This window comes from Papio anubis, chromosome 17 (assembly GCF_008728515.1).
Source record: "Papio anubis isolate 15944 chromosome 17, Panubis1.0, whole genome shotgun sequence".
Classification (NCBI taxonomy): domain Eukaryota; kingdom Metazoa; phylum Chordata; class Mammalia; order Primates; family Cercopithecidae; genus Papio; species Papio anubis.
The window spans coordinates 51,561,872-51,578,773 of record NC_044992.1 but is presented as its reverse complement, the minus strand read 5'-3'; the positions used below and the strand labels follow the sequence as shown (position 1 = coordinate 51,578,773).

General features: G+C 47.9%; 1 protein-coding gene across 4 annotated transcripts in view; it reads right to left on the bottom strand.

The window, feature by feature from the left end:
• The window catches only part of DBF4B (DBF4 zinc finger B), a 42,567-nt gene that overhangs the window by 7,396 nt on the left and 18,269 nt on the right, over window positions 1–16,902 (bottom strand). For 3 of the 4 annotated variants that reach the window (XM_017950806.3, XM_031657636.1, XM_009190816.4), the window contains exons 4-10: window positions 13,438–13,629; window positions 12,523–12,573; window positions 11,577–11,664; window positions 9,990–10,063; window positions 7,018–7,054; window positions 5,453–5,498; window positions 2,429–2,545 (exon numbers count right to left, since the gene is read on the bottom strand). In XM_017950806.3, the coding sequence (XP_017806295.1) occupies window positions 2,429–2,545; window positions 5,453–5,498; window positions 7,018–7,054; window positions 9,990–10,063; window positions 11,577–11,664; window positions 12,523–12,573; window positions 13,438–13,629 (605 nt within the window). The remainder of the gene's footprint in view (window positions 1–2,428; window positions 2,546–5,452; window positions 5,499–7,017; window positions 7,055–9,989; window positions 10,064–11,576; window positions 11,665–12,522; window positions 12,574–13,437; window positions 13,630–16,902) is intronic. The other variant, XM_017950805.3, reaches the window with a different exon arrangement.

Here is a 16,902-nt window from a genome sequence, read left to right as displayed (position 1 = left end):
CTGGGCATTGTGGCTCATGCCTGTAATCCCAGCACTTTGGGAGGCTGAGGTGGGTGGATCACGAGGTCAGGAGTTTGAGACCAGTTGGCCAACATGGTGAAACCCCATCTCTACTAAAAATACAAAAAATTAGCCGGGCGTGGTGGTGTGTGCCTGTAATCCCAACCACTCGGGAAGCTGAGGGAGGAGAATCGTGCAAACCCGGGAGGTGGAGGTTGCAGTAAGCAGAGATCACCCCACTGCACACCTGCCTAGGCAACAGTGCGAGACTCATTCTCAAAAAAAAAAAAAAAAGAATCATATAGTATTGACTGTGCTGATCGTATTGACTGTGCTGGATGTTACTTGGTTTTTCTTTTCACGCTGCCCCAGGCTGCACTCTCCATTTGGCAGGGGTGAGGCACCACTCGGATCTCCTCCAGCCTCTACCCCTGGGAGGAAGGTTGCACCGGTGAGGGGACAGAACTGGAGGCTGGGTGTGGAATATAGACTTTTCACATTAAACCATTTGTAACACAAATTTTAAACTTTTTAAGTTTTTAAAATTTTAAACTTTAAAATAATGATTTCAAAAATGTAAAAATTTAAACACTTCTTCCTACACAGATTTTCCACACACATACACACACGTCTGGAACTTTGATGTCCTACCAGGGCCAACCCCCTGCCTAGACTCCTCACATGCAGATACCAAAGCTTCATTGCTTCATCTTCCCTTTAAAGCCTCTTAGCTCCTCTGTGATCTCAAGGCCATCCCAGGCCTAGCATCACTACCAGCGCCAAGCCTGGGTCACCTTCTGACTGGCTCTCCTTGGTATCCCTTGTATTGGGACTTAATCTCACCTCTTTCTCTTCTTGCTCCCACTTCATCTAATGCCACATTCCCTTAATTTTTTCCCTCTTATTTGTACTATTTTCTGACCCACTTTGTCAGATGGAAACCACAGACCCTCCTTGGCCCCAGGAACTCTAGGGCTAAGAGTCTGCTCTATTCTCTCCTGGTCTATAACCCCATAGCCCAGAGGTTAGAAAGGGTCTGAGAAGGCATCTCACCCATCACCTGAGCTGAACTCCTTCTCTACTTTGGTTAATGAGGGTTCAAATTCTCAAACATCTGCAGAGTAGACATATTAACAAGCCCACAAGCCATGAGTCACGTAATGCAGTGATCTTTTCTCCCGCCCTGCCCCTTAGTTATTCCTGACATTTGGCCCAACCAGTTTAAACTTTGATATTCACTAAAATCACCTGGGAGCTTGTAAAATGCAGCTTTTGGGGCTCCATCATCAGAGATTTTGATTCTATAGATGCGGGGTGGAGTTCAGGACCCTGCATCAGGGTTTCACTCTGTCACCCAGGCTGGAGTGCAGTGGCACAACCACAGCTTACTGCAACCTTGAACTCCTGGGCTCAAATGATCGTCCTGCCTTAGCCATCTGAGTAGGTGGGACTACAGGCACTTGTCATCACGCTTGACTAATTTTTTTTGAGAACGGGTCTCACTCCATCGCCCAGGCTGGAGTGCAGTGGCACAATCTCAGCTCACTACAACCTCTGCCTGCTGGGTTCAAGCAATTCTCCTGCTTCAGGCTCCCGAGTAGCTGGGATTACAGGTGTGCGCCACCATGCCCAGCTAATTTTTTTTTTTTTTTTGGCATTTTTAGTAGAGATGGGGTTTCACCATATTGGCAAGGCTTGCCTCAAACTCCTGACCTCAAGTGATCTGCCCACCTTGTCCTCCCAAAGTGCTGGAATTACGGGCATGAGCCTCTCTGCCCGACTCATAATTTTTTACGTTTTTTAAAATTTTTTGTAGAGACAGGGTCTTGCTATGTTTGTGTGCCCAAGTTGGTTTCAAACTCCTGGCCTCACGTGATCCTCCCACTTTGGCATCTCAAAGTGCTGAGATTACAGGTATCACCCGTTGTGCCCAGTTAGAACTTGCATTTTTAATGAGACCTCAGGGGACTCTGATGATGGTGGTCTATAAATATGAGTTTGAGAAAGCGGTCTATTGTCCTCCGTGTATACTCGGTAAACCCTGCCGAGCACACCATGTTCAGTTGCAATGGTCCATGCTCTGGGGGAAACAGTGCAGGCCAGGGGTTCTGGGTGGACAGGGTAAGAGTGCTGTGGCTCTGCAGTGAATTAGCAAATAAGTCTTCTTGGACTCTTAAGGAGAAAGGGGTGCCCCTCACAACCCTGGCACCTCCCTTTCTTCTTCAAGTTAAATTCTTCAGTACGGATGAAGAACACAAAATAAAATGGATGAATGCTCCTAGTCTCTCTTCTCTGGGCTACATTCCCAGAATAGACTTTGCCTAAGGAGCAAACACATGGCCATTCCCAAATCTGACCAGCAGGCCCCCAATAGGGAGGACTTTGGCCTGTAACCAGCCCTTGGTACTCAGGAACCAGAAAGACCCACCTGGTATGGTGCCTGCTGCCCAGGGTCGTCAGGGCTTCAAAGGGACTTGCATCTTTGGGTCCAAGAAAAGAAATTTCAGGAAAGGATTTAAACTGATGATGGAAAGGACGAAACTTCCTGCAACAGAGAAAACTTCTACTTTGACTACAATGGGGAAGGTAAAGGCTGAGGAGGGGGCCTCGCCCAATGCCCTAGAATTCCAGCCCTGATAAAGTGGACTCTCACCTCCACATCTTTTAAATTCTGTAACAAAACTCATCAGCTTTTCTAGGTTAAATTAATATGCATGTTCTCCCTGTCTACTTTTCAAACTCATACCACTGCCTCCCTGAAATCCTATAAGCACCCTCTGGGTTTATCCTATATCTAAGGAAATGAAGCCCAAGAGGTTCTGTGACTTGCTCAAGGGCTCACAGTTAAGCGGCCAAGGTCAGATCAGAAGCCACGTCTCCAGACTCCCGATCTACTTTTCCCCACCTTCCCATTTTGTTTCTTGACCCTACAACAATCCTTGAGGACTCTAGCCTGGCAGATTCTAAATGGAAACATGTTTAAACCAGAACAGTTATTTCCCTGTTTTATGAAGCGTTCTTGCTGGTCCTTAGAATCATCTGAGGGCTGGTGTTCTGAACAGAGAAGACAGGCACAGTGAAGGTTCTGGATAGTCAGACCTGGACTGAGTGGTTCTGGCAGTGTGCCTGAAGTTGCAAACATTCACGAGACTTGCAGAGACAGAAGTGATCTGTGTATACTTCGCAAACCTTGCCGAGTGAGGTAACTGCTGGGCACACCATGTTTGGTTGCAATGGTCCATGCTCTGGGGTAAACAGTACAGGCCAGGGGTTCTCAGGGAGCAGGGTAAGAGTGCTGTAGCTCAGCAGTAAATTAACAAATAAGTCTTCCCGAACCCTTAAGGAGAAGGGGGTGCCCCTCACAACCCTGGCGTGTTCCTTTCTGCTTCAATGATGTCTTGTTTCTGCTTAGGGGGCTTGAAACTTGAGGATGGGCAGGCTAATAGGCCTAATAGGCTTTGAAGACACCTGCTTCAAAACAGCACATAAAAAACATCACAAGAGGCTGGGTACTGCGGCTCCCACCCGTAATTCCAGCACTTTGGGAGGTCGAGGCAGGCGGATCACCTGAGGCCAGCTCACGACCAGTCTGACCAACATGGCCAAATCCTGTCTCTACAAAAAAATACAAAAATTAGCCGGGCATGATGGTGAACATCTTTAGTCCCAGCTACTTGGGAGGCAGAAGAATCGCCTGAATCTGGGAGGCAGGGGTTGCAGTAAGCCGAGATTGCGCCACTGCACTCCAGCCTAGGCGACAGAGTGAGACTCTGTCTCAAAAAAAAAAAAAAAAAAAAAAATCACAAGAAATCTCAGCCCCAGTTGGATCTTCTCTCTGGCCTATAATGCCAGGAACACACACATTATGTACCCCCCTCTGGTGACAGTGATATACCTGTGCCCGCCATGTGCAGTGCAGATACTGAGGCTGTAACAGTGCCTCTCAGTTGCTGCATATGTGTCATGATTACCTACATTTAAATAGGTGTGAAGGGGCTGGGGATGAACACACACTCCATCCCACTGGAACTGGAAGGGAGCACCTCTGTACCATCCTGTTGTTCTCTCCACTTGCCTTTGGGCCACCAAAGCCAGCACTGCACTGTCTACAGGTGCTGAGAAGGGACCCTGGGCTTGTCTGGAGTATGGGCAGGCAAGCCAGGCTCCTAGGGCTGGTCTCAGCTGCCCTGCCCTTCCCTGACTGAGTCACACAGACAATTCTGTGCTAAGTAGTCTCTGCTGGATATACACGGACTTATTTCCTTTAAAAAATTTATTTAGTCTGGGCCGGGCGCAGTGGCTCACGCCTGTAATCCCAGCAGTTTGGGAGGCTGAGGCGGGCGGATCACAAGGTCAGGAGATTGAGATCATCCTGGCTAACACGGTGAAACCCCGTCTCTACTAAAAATACAAAAAATTAGCCGGGCGTGGTGGTGGGCGCCTGTAGTCCCAGCTACTTGGGAGGCTGAGGCAGGAGAACGGCGTGAACCCAGGAGGCAGTGAGCCGAGATCGCACCACTGCACTCCAGCCTGGGCGACAAATAAATAAACAAACAAATAAATTTGTTTAGTCTGAAAATGCCTTTTTGGAAAAAAATTTTTTTTTTAAATTTTAAATTTTGAGAAAATTATAGATTCACATAGACTTTTGATCTTGTACTTACTGAAGATTCAGTGATAACCAACATGGCTGCTAATAGCTCATCAGGTTAACAATGTCAATGGGACCCTCCTGCTCCAGGGAAGAAGAGGCCATAATGGTGGACGGAGAAGACACAAAACAGGGCAGGCAGGACACCTGGATTCTAGCCTCGGGCTGCAGTTTATTAGCAAGGTGGCTGTACACAAGTCCCTTCCTTTCTCTGACCTCAGTTTTCCCCATTAGGAAGAGACAGACTCTCCTCATGCTTTTTTCACCCAGGGCTGTCAGGAGATAACATGAGCCAGAAAAGGATTTTTCAAAGTGAAACAGAAAGGCTTTATCAAGTACAGGGTGGCCTGAAAAGGGAATCCCCAATACCACCCCTAGCACCCTCATTTCAGCCAAGATGACGTCTTGGACTATACTAGCACTGTGACTGGGTCAGTAATGATTTGACATGAAATGTCAGCATACACCCAAGGGAAAAGAGCTGCAATAATGAGCCTGCATGGGACACCATGAGCTCACAGAGCAGAGTTTTAAATGGAGGTAATTCACACACAGGATCATTAACCTCTGACTCATCTGCAAGAGGACTATTCACTGTATAATGCCACTCTCAGAGGCTCCTCCTGGTTTGCGTGAGACTTCTCCATGACAGTGAGAGAGAGTGGCTTCTCAGGAAGATGAAGGTGCAGGGCTAAGGGGCTCCATGTCCTCACATTAGCTTGAGGCCCCTGAGCACCCCTCCCTCCTCCCTCCTCTGTGCAGGCCTAGCTGGGGCAAGCAGAGAGAGGAGGTCCCACTCACCTGCTTTCATCTTCGATTTTGAGGAATGGTGCCTTCAGTCTGGCTACTGAAAGGGGAAGAATGCACACATTAGCTATCTGTCTGCCCCTGTGCAGGGCCTGCACCACACACGCAGGAAATGCTCAGAGAGAGGAGGTGCTGCCAAAGCCTAAGAGCCTTGCAAGAGCTGGAAATCATGCCACCCCAGGCTGCGCTCTCCATTCACTCAGATTTCCAGCCTCTATCCCTGGGAGAAAGGTTGCATCAGTCGGGGGATAGGCTGTAGTTACACTGAAGCCCTAGATGATGGGCCCTCCCTCAGCAGGATGCAGGAGCTCCTGTGTGTGGATTCTGGAGGCTATCGACCAACCAAAGATGCCACCACCATCAGACACCTGGCTGGTTTGGTGGGAGAAACCCAGTCCCTGGTGGTTTCTGCTAAAAGCAGGGTGGGGGTGGTCATTCCCACCAAGTCCCAGGTCCTTCCTAGACCTCTGCTCCTGGAGCCTCAGGATACTGAGGGGCCTAAGAACAACTCCCCAAGCAGAATGCTCCAGGAGGACCCTGGGATTTTTGGAGGGGAAGCAGACTGGAAGAGGGATAAAGAGTGTTTAGTGGTCTTATTAGCAGGATGGTAGAAAAAATATCACAGGTGAAATATAGTTCCTGAAAAAATGGGGCAAAGGAGTGCTGAGAAGACGAATTTGGAGTCAATTAAGAGACTCACCCCTATTAGATAGTTATTCGCATAGCTTAGAAAATCTCTTAGGCATCAGGACCCACAGTGACCAGGAGTCCTGTGGAAGGTGCAGCCAAGGCAGCTGAAAGCCTGGCCCCCGTCTGACAGCCACAAATTCCCCAAAGACGCTGGCACCTTACAGCTCCCAACTGTACTTGAGGCCACCAGTAGCACCCAAGCAAAAAGCAGCCTTTTCTCCTTTAGCAACAGCTCTCATTAATTACTTTTTGGGGACAATTTCTTGTCTTTCTAATTAACTGAGACAGTTATTAAAATCAATTCCCCTACAGACTTCCTTGAATTCTGAGCATGAGAGAGGTGCCAAGTGACTTTTCTTAGCTCCTGCTTGTGCATGAATAAATGCTACTGAAAGAGCATCTTTGGGAGAAACATCCAGGGGGAGAAACTCTCCTGCTTTCCAAGAGGAACCAGGAGATAGAGTCCATCAATCCGCCAGTTTGTCAGTTTCAGGGAGTTTGGCAGTTCTGAAAACGGTAGGCAGCTGTCAAACTGCCCACCCTCAAACTGCTACTGAATCAGAAGGAAAAGGATGCTGAACCTCAGTCGATGCACGGGAACAGCCAGAGGACATAGGAGCCAAAGTGTCTGCATGGGGTCTTGGCTCTAAAGGAGAAGCCCCGGCCCAGCAGCTTTGGACTTGCTCTTGGACATGCCTCTCTTGCTCCAGAAACCTGAGGCCCAGGCCCTGGAAACACAAAGGGGCAAGATAACCTGGACTCGCTTGCTGCCACAGAAAAGTGAGCAGATGCTGCCACAGAGGGAGTCGTGGGGAAGTGTTTAGGGAGGGAGGGATTGCAATTACATGAGGAAAAGCTACCACACTGACCTTTCCGTGTTCTTGACTCTGCTGCTGGACATGTTCCCTAAATGGAAAGGAAAAATAGGTTAAGGATGTGAGGAAGCCACGGGGGTCAAGGAACTGGGCCTGATAAACCAAGTGGCTGCCAGTCTGTCCCACTTTGCTTCCTGCTGTTGAGAGGCTTGCAGAACCAGACTCTTGGGCCCTGAGCTGGAGCAGACCTGGGCACAACGGCTCCCTCCTCGGCAACACGATGAATAAGGGTCACTTGGTGTGTGAATCTTAATGGCAGCTGACTGTGCAGGGAGTGCAGGACAGTGCAGAAAGCAAGAACTCCGGAGTCCCAGAGGCCTGGTGTGAACTTCAGCTCTACCACCTGCAATGTGAGGAGGACCCACCGACCTCATAGCGTGTTGCATAGAAGAGATGCTCACTAAATGGCAGCTTTATTTTCTAAGTAGTGATGCTGTTCCAGGTACCCTATAGGACTAGGATAAAGACAATGGCCATTTGCTTTCCTCTGTCCTATCTTGTGTACTCTGATTCTGTGGGTCAAAATCAATGTTTAAGCCAAGGTCAAACAAGGCTGATATTAAAAAGTAAATGGAGGCTGGGCACAGTGGCTCACGCCTGTAATTTCAACATTTTGGTAGGCCAAGGCAGGTGGATTGCTTGAGCTCACAAGTTTGAGACCAGCCTGGGCAGCATAGTGAGACCCTATCTCTAAAAAAAAAAAAAAAAGTATTAGCCAGGTATGGTGGCGCATGCTGTAGTCCTAGCTACTTGGGAGGCTGAGGTGGGAGGATGGTTTGAGCCCAGTAGGCGGAGGTTACAGTGAACAGAGATGGCGCCACTGCACTCCAGTCTGGGTGACAGAGCCAGACCTTGTCTCACAAAAAAAGTAAAGTAAAATAAATAAATAAAATACAAAGAAAAAAGAGTAAATGGATCTTCTGGTGTATACCTGAAAAATAAGTAAATAAATATAAAATAAAATAATCAGCTTTAGCTGGAGGGCCAGGATGATGGTGGATCCATGACCACCTGTGCCTCTGGGCCCTAAGATGTTTCAGATTCTCCTCTAGGCCACACCTTGAGGGCAAACACAATCCAAAGAAGCCTCTCACACTCCCTTGCATATCAGCACATTACATCCAAAACTCACTTCACTGCCAGATACCTACAAAACTAATATTTTTTCTTTCTTTTGAGACAGAGTCTCACTCTGTTGCCCAGGATGGAGTGCAGTGGTGCAATCTCAGCTCACTGCAACTTCTGTCTCCTGGGTTCAAGCGATTCTCCTGCCTCACCCTCCCAAGTAGCTGGGATTACAGGTGTGTGCCACCACACCTAGCTAATTTTTGTATCTTAGTAGTGACAGGGTTTCACCATGTTGGCCAGACTGGTCTCCTGACTTCAAGTGATTCGCCTGCCTTGGTCTCCCAAAGTACTGGGATTACAGGCGTGAGCCACTGTGCCTGGCCTACAAAACTGATTAAGTTAAAGTAAAAATGCTGTGCATCTACCTAGAAGGGGAGAATTTTTGACATATTTGCTTCTATGTGCATAGAGTCCTAAAAACTGTTCACACTGTTTGTCAGGAAGGGAGGCCAGTGGTTGAGAAGCTGGAGCAGGGAGAGACTTTTTGTTGTATACCCTTTTGAATTTTGAACAACACAAATTTAATAGCAGCAACATCCCCAACACTCCTAAAGGAGAGGGTGTGGAGAGGGTATCAGTGTCTGAGTGCTCCATTCACTATTTTTTTTTGAGACGGAGTCTGGCGCTGTGTCACCCAGGCTGGAGTGCAGTGGCCCTATTTCGGCTCACTGCAAGCTCCGCCTCCCAGGTTCAGGCCATTCTCCTGCCTCAGCCTCCGAGTAGCTGGGACTACAGGCGCCCGCCACCACGCCCGGCTAGTTTTTTGTATTTTTAGTAGAGACGGGGTTTCACCATGTTAGCCAGGATGGTCTCGATCTCCTGACCTCGTGATCCGCCCGCCTCGGCCTCCCAAAGTGCTGGGATTACAGGCTTGAGCCACCGCGCCCGGCCTCCATTCACTATTTTTTAAAGTTTTTTTGAGACAGAATTTCACCTGTTGCCTAGGTTGGAGTGCAATGGTGCGATCACGACTCACTGCAACATGCCTCCTGGGTTCAAGATTCTCCTGCCTCAGCCTCCTGAGTAGCTGGGATTACAGGCATGTGCCACCACGCCTGGCTAATTTTTGTATTTTTAGCAGAGTCGGGGTTTCACCATGTTGGCCAGGCTGGTCTCGAACTCCTGACCTCAAGTGATCTGCCGGCCTTGGCCTCCCAAAGTGCTGGGATTACAGGTGTGAGCAACCACGCCCAGCCGCTCCATCCACTTTGGATGTGGTTTGCTAGTACTGTTAGCTAATTAGCACTGTTAACTAATAGCTATTACTGTTCATCCTGTGTCTGGATGCCAGGCTGTGGGTGGATCTGTAGATTTAATCCTTCCTCAGACTGAGGCTTGGGTGAAGATACTGTGGCTTTAAACCAGGTTGGGCTCTCTTGATGTGATACACACAGTTCTAACGCCAGCAAAGAATGGAAAACAAACAAGGATTTAGAAGATGGCAGCTATTTCGATCACTCCTTCTCACCCCTGCAGTATGCAGACTTATTCCCAGGTTGAGCTGTCCCCAGAATAGCAGCCTGGTCAGTGCCATGGGCATTTATGAACCTTATCTAGTCCAGAACTACTGTAAGGCAGCTCATGGCCCAGGTGGCCCAGGCCATAGGGATGTCTCAGCAGGGTGTGTGCCATGGGAGGACTGCAAGTGCCGCAGAGAGAAGAAAGGATGTCGCAAAGCTATGGGTGCTAGGACTGAGGTAAGTAAGAGGCAGCATTCCCCTTCCATCTTTCAGAATGGCCAGGAAGAGATGGCTTGGGTGGGCCATGGATTTACCTAAGTTATCACTGATTTCACTGAAAACCATCCATTTGCCCTTCAATTCAGCAGGATGACCTACCTCTGGCTTCTTTGGCTCTTGTTTTTTCACACATAAAGAGGCAAGAGACAGCTGCTGCATGTGCATCATCATTTCTGTGGAGAAGACAGAGGGTTTGTGCCAAAGGCTTCCAGTGTTCACTTACCTAGCACAGCCCCTTCCAGGCCGCAGGACTAAACTCGCTCGGCCAGCCCACTGAGTCACTCCAGCCTTGCCTGCCACCTTCTGGCTACACATCCCCTCTGCATCTCCTGACGGCAGAGGTAAGGACTGGGTCCTCTATCCCTGGAACAGCACCTGAGCGGGTGTCATGCTCTTTTGCAGCACTGAATACAACTCATCTTTGAACAGAAGGTGCCTCATGGCTTGCTAACGACTTTAAGGCACCACTGAAGAGCTGCGGCTATGAGGGAGGCCATGCTGTGTGAACTACTCAGCTGTACCCTCAGGTGAAAGACCAGCAAGGTCTACATGCTGGCACTTCTCTAACAAAGGAAAGCAGGGGAGGAGATCAAGTCAGAAATGGCTGATTTTTCAGTGAGATGAAGCCCTCCACATCCCAGACCAGGAACTTCCCCTGTACAGCCTCTAGACTCCCCTGGAAGATCTTGGTACCAAGAGGTGGGGCAGCATTCCAGTCAGCACCTATGGGCTGTCCCATCTGGACCAGTCCCCTAAAATGGATCAGAGAAAACTCCAGACTCAAGAATGGAGTTGGGTATGAGATCACTCACTGCCAGCTGGTTCAAGACAACTATTCTAAACAGGCTGCAAACGGGTTGTTTACAGTGTGAGAAAAGAAGGAGCACAAAATTTACAGCTGAGTCAAACTGAGAGTGGTGGTCCACACTATACACTCTGGTGAGACCATGGACAATTTGCCTAATCCGTTTGAAGCTCAATTTCCTCATCTGTATAATGGGGACAGAACTGCAGTGAGGATTAAAGGAGGTAATTCGTAGCACAGAGTCAATACCTGTTAAGTGGTCATGAAATTTTTTTTTTTTTTGAGATGGAGTCTCACTCTGTCACCCAGGCTGGAGTGCAGTAGTATGATCTTGGCTGACTGCAACCTCCGACTCCTGGGTTCAAGTGATTCTCCTGCCTCAGCCTCCTGAGTAGCTGGGATTACAGGCATGCACCACCAGGCTCGGCTAACTTTTGTATTTTTAGTAGAGATGGGGTTTCACCATGTTGGTCAGGCTGGTCTTGAACTCTTCACCTTGTGATCCACCTGCCTTGACCTCCCAATGTGCTGGGACTACAGGTGTGAGCCACTGCACTGGCCAGTGGTCATGAATATTAAGGTAATTTCTGCATTTGTAAAATGGGATCATCACACTAGCTGGGGGAGAGCTGTAGCAGGTGACATGAAACGGCATGTTTTAGGGACCTCCTGCGGGACGCTGAGGCCACAGCCTGCACTCTGCATCCTCACCACTTTCTCCCTTCCCCACATCCTCCCACCTTTGTGGATCAACATGGCAGCTGAGTACTTCTGGCTTCCAGTGACCAGAAGCTCACATGACCATGATCCTCCTAAAAGCTGACACTCCTGGTCAAAGTCACCACCTCTCCCTCCACAGGAGCCCAGCACAGAAAGGGTACCATCCACGTGCAGAATCCTCACTCCCCAAGAGCGGGCATTGGTCAGGAGGCTGCTGCTGCCCCCACTGCCTCCTCCACTGATGCTCCCCTGAAATTACAACACAGAGTCAGGTAGGAGCAGAGACTCCCCAAGGCCTGAACGTGAAGGGGACAGATAGAAATTGCTTCTGGGAGCCCTGAGTCATCCATGGGAGGGACTAGGGGGAGGCAGGCAGGAGAGAGAGTACAGTGCCCAGAGAGTCCATCCCAACCCTCAGGAAGACATCCTGTCCTCCATATGGCCACATTGGGAGGGGAAAGACCACTGGTCTGCCTATACATTGTGCTCTGGCCACCTCGTGACCAGAAAGGAACAGGTGCTTCTAAGAGAGCTGTTTGTGGGGAGGGCCTCTGCAAGGAAAGCTCTCAGCACAGTAAGTACACAACAAACATGGTGACCATCATCCTCTCTGAGCATGAAACTATGCTGGCTGCCGATCTTCCCCCTCCACTGGCTCAGTCCAGCAGCACCACCTCCCCCATCACAGCCATGTACCCCTCCTGATGTCACTAGCATGACTCTTCTCACAAGATCACCTTAACTCCTCTTCCTGCCACTAAACTTTAACAGCCCTGAATTTTCACACAAGAAATAAAGAGTTACTTGTAAAAGAAGTCTGGCTTCTGTACCAAGCAGCCCTGTCCTGCCACATCCCACATCCCCATGGTTCTCTTGGTAGGCTCTGGAGTTGGAGGTGGCTCTGGTTTCAACACTTACTCTCAAGGTGAATGGCTAAATAACTTGTCTGAGCCTCCACTAACTAACGTAGAAGAAGGAAATAATGACAATACTACATATCGCAGAGTGTGCAGTTTGAGTGGGTGCTTCAGAAGAACCTGGGAAGAAGGGTGAAATCCCTCCCTGTGCTGGAGACTACCCACTCTGTCCCGTCTTGCTCCAGCTCACCTGGTTTCTGATGGCCTTCTGCAGCAGCTCCTTCCCTCTGCTTAGAGGCACCTGACGGGAGAGAAGAGCAGTGATGTCTGCTGTTAGGCCATGTGTGCACTGAAAGATGTTTACACAGGAGCTGGTGAGGGGTTATGTCTTGGCGTTATGTCCCTCGGAAAACTGGGAGCAGTGACGACTGACGACTGGTAGAAATGAGAGCCTAGAAAACATCTAGGAGGTAAAGGTAAAGCCGCAGGAAGTTTAGGTAACCCTGAGGTGGCAGCCTGAACCTGGTGGAGAGAAGGGCACTCTAAATTCACTGAGCTCCAATTGTTACAAATGTCCTGAGACCCCTCTTTAAGAGTCTCTGCACCCTCCAGCAGATAATGAAAGCAAATGTTTCACTTCAGAAGTTTTTGCTCGTAGGAAGTCCCATCTGTCATCACAATGCCAACAATGTATGTTCATGGACATTTTAATATTAATATAAGTTAGACAAAAATAAGAATGTAAGCCTAGAGGGGAAAAGCCATATTCCATTTTAAATCAAAGACATAACACGTGTATTATCCAAACTCTTGGCCCTTCATACATGCAAGCAAAGAAGAAGGGAATGGCTGCCTACTCAGGGTACTCCTGCCCAAGCCCAGACCAATCTTCTCTGGTTTATGAAGCGTCTCTTCTGGTTTCTAAAACTCTGGCTTTGAAGTCCTATAAAAACTGACATATGGCATAAAAGGGTAGCACGGGGGATAGTATGTTGCTGAGGTGTTTAGATCCAGAGCTATGATAAAATATTCTCAGTCCCTGAATTCAAATGAGAGATTAAATTAAGCCAGATGAAACTAAAACCAGAGACTGCCTTAAAAGGCTCACCAAAGCCTACTTCCTTTGTTTACACAGCATACCTTTCCTACTCCATGAGGTTCTTACCGAGTCAACGGGTTTTTGTGAAGGCCTGGGGTGGCTGCCTTTTGGATCAACCATGGCCGATGTTTCCACTCTGACCTTACTGGGGTTAGGGCTAGGGCAGCCTCTTTGGTTTGTCCTACTGCTCTCTGCTTTTGCTTCTCTGCGGCTGGACACGATGTAACTTACTTCTTTGCTCAGAAAACCCTCAATTACCTGAAACCAGATCACAGAGATGGCTGAAAACCAAAAAGCAAATGCAGAATTGTCAATATAAAGAGGCTAGAGAAGGAAATCTTGGCTGCCAGGAGTTCCAGAATCAATGTCTTTAAATAGACTAAATGCAGTTCCGTACCAAGTTCCTAAGAAGACATCATCCTGAAATCTAATAGGGTGTATATATACATATATATAAAAATAAAACAGATTTTGTCTCCAGGACTGCTGCCCCTGACCCAGTGGTAGAAGGCTGCAGGCTTTGAGTTCTATGAGCAGTTTGAGTTTGCATATAGCAAGAACACATTGGAAGAACTGGACAGGATTAAGACTAGCTTGTGTAAGCCATGATTTTTCTGTGTAAGACACACTGGGGACCAGGTATGGTGGCTCATGCCTGTAATCCTAGCACTGTAGGGGGCTGAGGTGGGAGAATCACTTGAGGTCAGGAGTTCAAGACATGCCTGGGCAACACAGCAAGACCCTGTCTCTAAAATTTTTTTTTTAAATTTCTTAAATTAGCTGGGTGTTGTTATGTGCACCTGTAGTCCTAGCTACTTGGGAGGCTGAGGCAGGAGCATCCCTTGAGCCCAGTAGTTTAATGATGTAGTGAGCTATGACTGCACCACTACACTCCAGGTTGGGGAGTGAAATCCTGTCTCTCTTAAAAAAGAAGAAGAAAAAAAAGGCTAAAATGACTTATTTTATGTTATATATACTTTATGACAATTTAAAAAATCTAGTCATGAATTGAAGCACTACATTTACCTTTTTTTCTTTTCTGTTTTTTTTTTTTTTTTGTGACAAGGTCTCACTTTGTCTCCCAGGCTGTAGTGCTATGGCGCGATCTGGGCTCACTCTAATCTCCACCTCCCGGGTTCAAGCAATTCTCCTGCCTCAGCCTCCCAAGTAGCTGGGACAACAGGTGTGTGCCACCACACCGGCTAATTTTTGTATTTTTAGATGAGACAGGGTTTCATCGTGTTGGTCAGGCTGGTCTGGAACTCCTGACCTCAAGTGATCTGCCCACCTCGGCCTCCCAGAGTGTTGGGATTACAGGTGTGAGTCACCGTGCCTGATCACATCTACCTTTTTTTCGTCACCAGGCTGGAGTGCAGTGACACAATCTCGGCTCACTGCAACCTCTGTCTCCCAGGTTCAAGCGATTCTCCTACCTCAGCCTCCTGAATAGCTGGGACTACAGGCGCGTGCCACCATGCCCAGTTAATTTTTGTAATTTTAGTAGAGATGGGGTTTCACCATGTTGGCCAAGATGGTCTCAATTTCTTGACCTTGTGATCTACCCACCTTGGCCTCCCAAAGTGCTGGGATTACAGGTGTGAGCCACCGTGCCTGGCTGCATCTACCTTTTTTAATATGGCAAAAGCAAATGCTAGAGGGTAGGAGTAGGGCAATCAATGATTATCCTATATAAATACAGGAGATTGTTAATGACCATACATTCCTCCTCCCATCCCAGTATACCTACTCCTTTGCAATATGACTTTGTTGTTCCTGCCATTAGGAGATGGGACCTACTTTTTTATGCCCTTCAATCTGACTCGATTGGACCAATAGAACATGGGGAAATTATGATGTGTGAGTTCTAGAACCTAGGCTTCAGAGGCCTTGGCTTCCTGCCTCACTTTCTGGGAAGGCCGCCTTGAGACCACCATGTTAAATCAGCTAGTCTGGCACAGAGTGCCAGATGTGTAAGTGAGGCCATCTTGGTCTTTCCAGCCCAGGTGACCCTCCAGCTGAATGCAGCCTCAGGAATGAGCCCCGTTGAAACCACCAGATAAACCACCCAGCCAACCCACAGCATAATGAGAAATAATAAATTGTTGTTTTGGCCAGGTGCGGTGGCTCACGCCTGTAATCCCAGCACTTTGGGAGGCCAAGGCAGGTGGATCACCTGAGGTCAGGAGTTCAAGACCAGCCTGGCCAATGTGGTGCAACTTTGTCTTTACTGAAAATACACACATGCACACAAAAACTGGCTGGGCATGGTGCCTGTAGACCAAACTACTCTGGAGGCTCGGAGTTGGAGGTTGCAGTGAGCCGAGATTGCACTATTGCACTCCAGCCTGGGCAACAAGAGCGAAACTTTGTCTAAAAATAAATAAATAAATAAAAAATAAATTGTTGCTTTAAGCCCTATATAGCAAAGGCTAAATGACAGAAAGGACTAAAAGTTCAAAATGTAATTATGGGCCAGTTTGGTTATATAATCCTCATTCTATCCATCCTCATCGAGTTTCTGCAGTCCCGAGTTTCTGGGTTTGACAGCAAAGGGCCTGTCCATTCCAAGCCTATTCATCTAGTTTCCCCAGTTGTTAGTCTCTTTTGGGCCAAGAACTATCATGCTATTTTCTTTTTTTTTTTTTTTTTGGAGACAGAGTCTTGCTCTGTTGCCCAGGCTGGAGTGCAACGGCACAATTTTGGCTCACTAGCACCTCTGCCTCCTGGGTTGAAGCGATTGTTATGCCTCAGCCTCCCGAGCGGCTGGGACTACAAGTGCGCGCTACCATGCCCTGCTAATTTTTTATATAAGGTTTCATTATGTTGGTCAGGCTGGTCTAGAACTCCTGACCTCAGGTGATCTGCCCACCTCAGCCTCCCAAAGCGCTGGGATTACAGGTGTGAGCCACTGAGCCCAGTCTAAATATATATATATATTTTGTTTGTTTGTTTGTTTGTTTTTGAGATGGAGTCTTGCTTTGTTGCACAGGCTGGAGTGCAGAGGCACGATCTTGGCTCACTGTAACCTCCACCTCCCGGTTTCAAGCAGTTCTACCTCAGCCTCCCGAGTAGCTGGGATTACAGGTGCATGCCACCACACCTGGCTAATTTTTGTATTTTCAGTAGAGACTGTGTTTCACCATGTTGGCCAGGCTGATCTCGAACTCTTGGCCTCAATCCCAAAATGCTGGGATTACAAGCGTGAGCCACCGTGCCCAGCCCCTAAAAATATTTTAATGGACTCAAATACAGCAAATGCTTTTTACTCAAAGTTGTTCACCTGTGTTATTTCTAAACGCTAAAAATTATTAAGACTCTAAATGTCTACAGGGCAACAGTTAAGTAAATTAATAATCCACTCAAAAGAATATTATATTCCCATTGCAAATGATACATACGAAGGGCAATAATGATAGAAAAGTGCTAATGCTTTAAGGTTATGGGTAAAAAGTTGATAATAAAAATGTACTAATGCCAGCTGGGTGCTGTGGCTCATGCCCATAATCCTAACATTTTGGGAGGCTGAGGTCG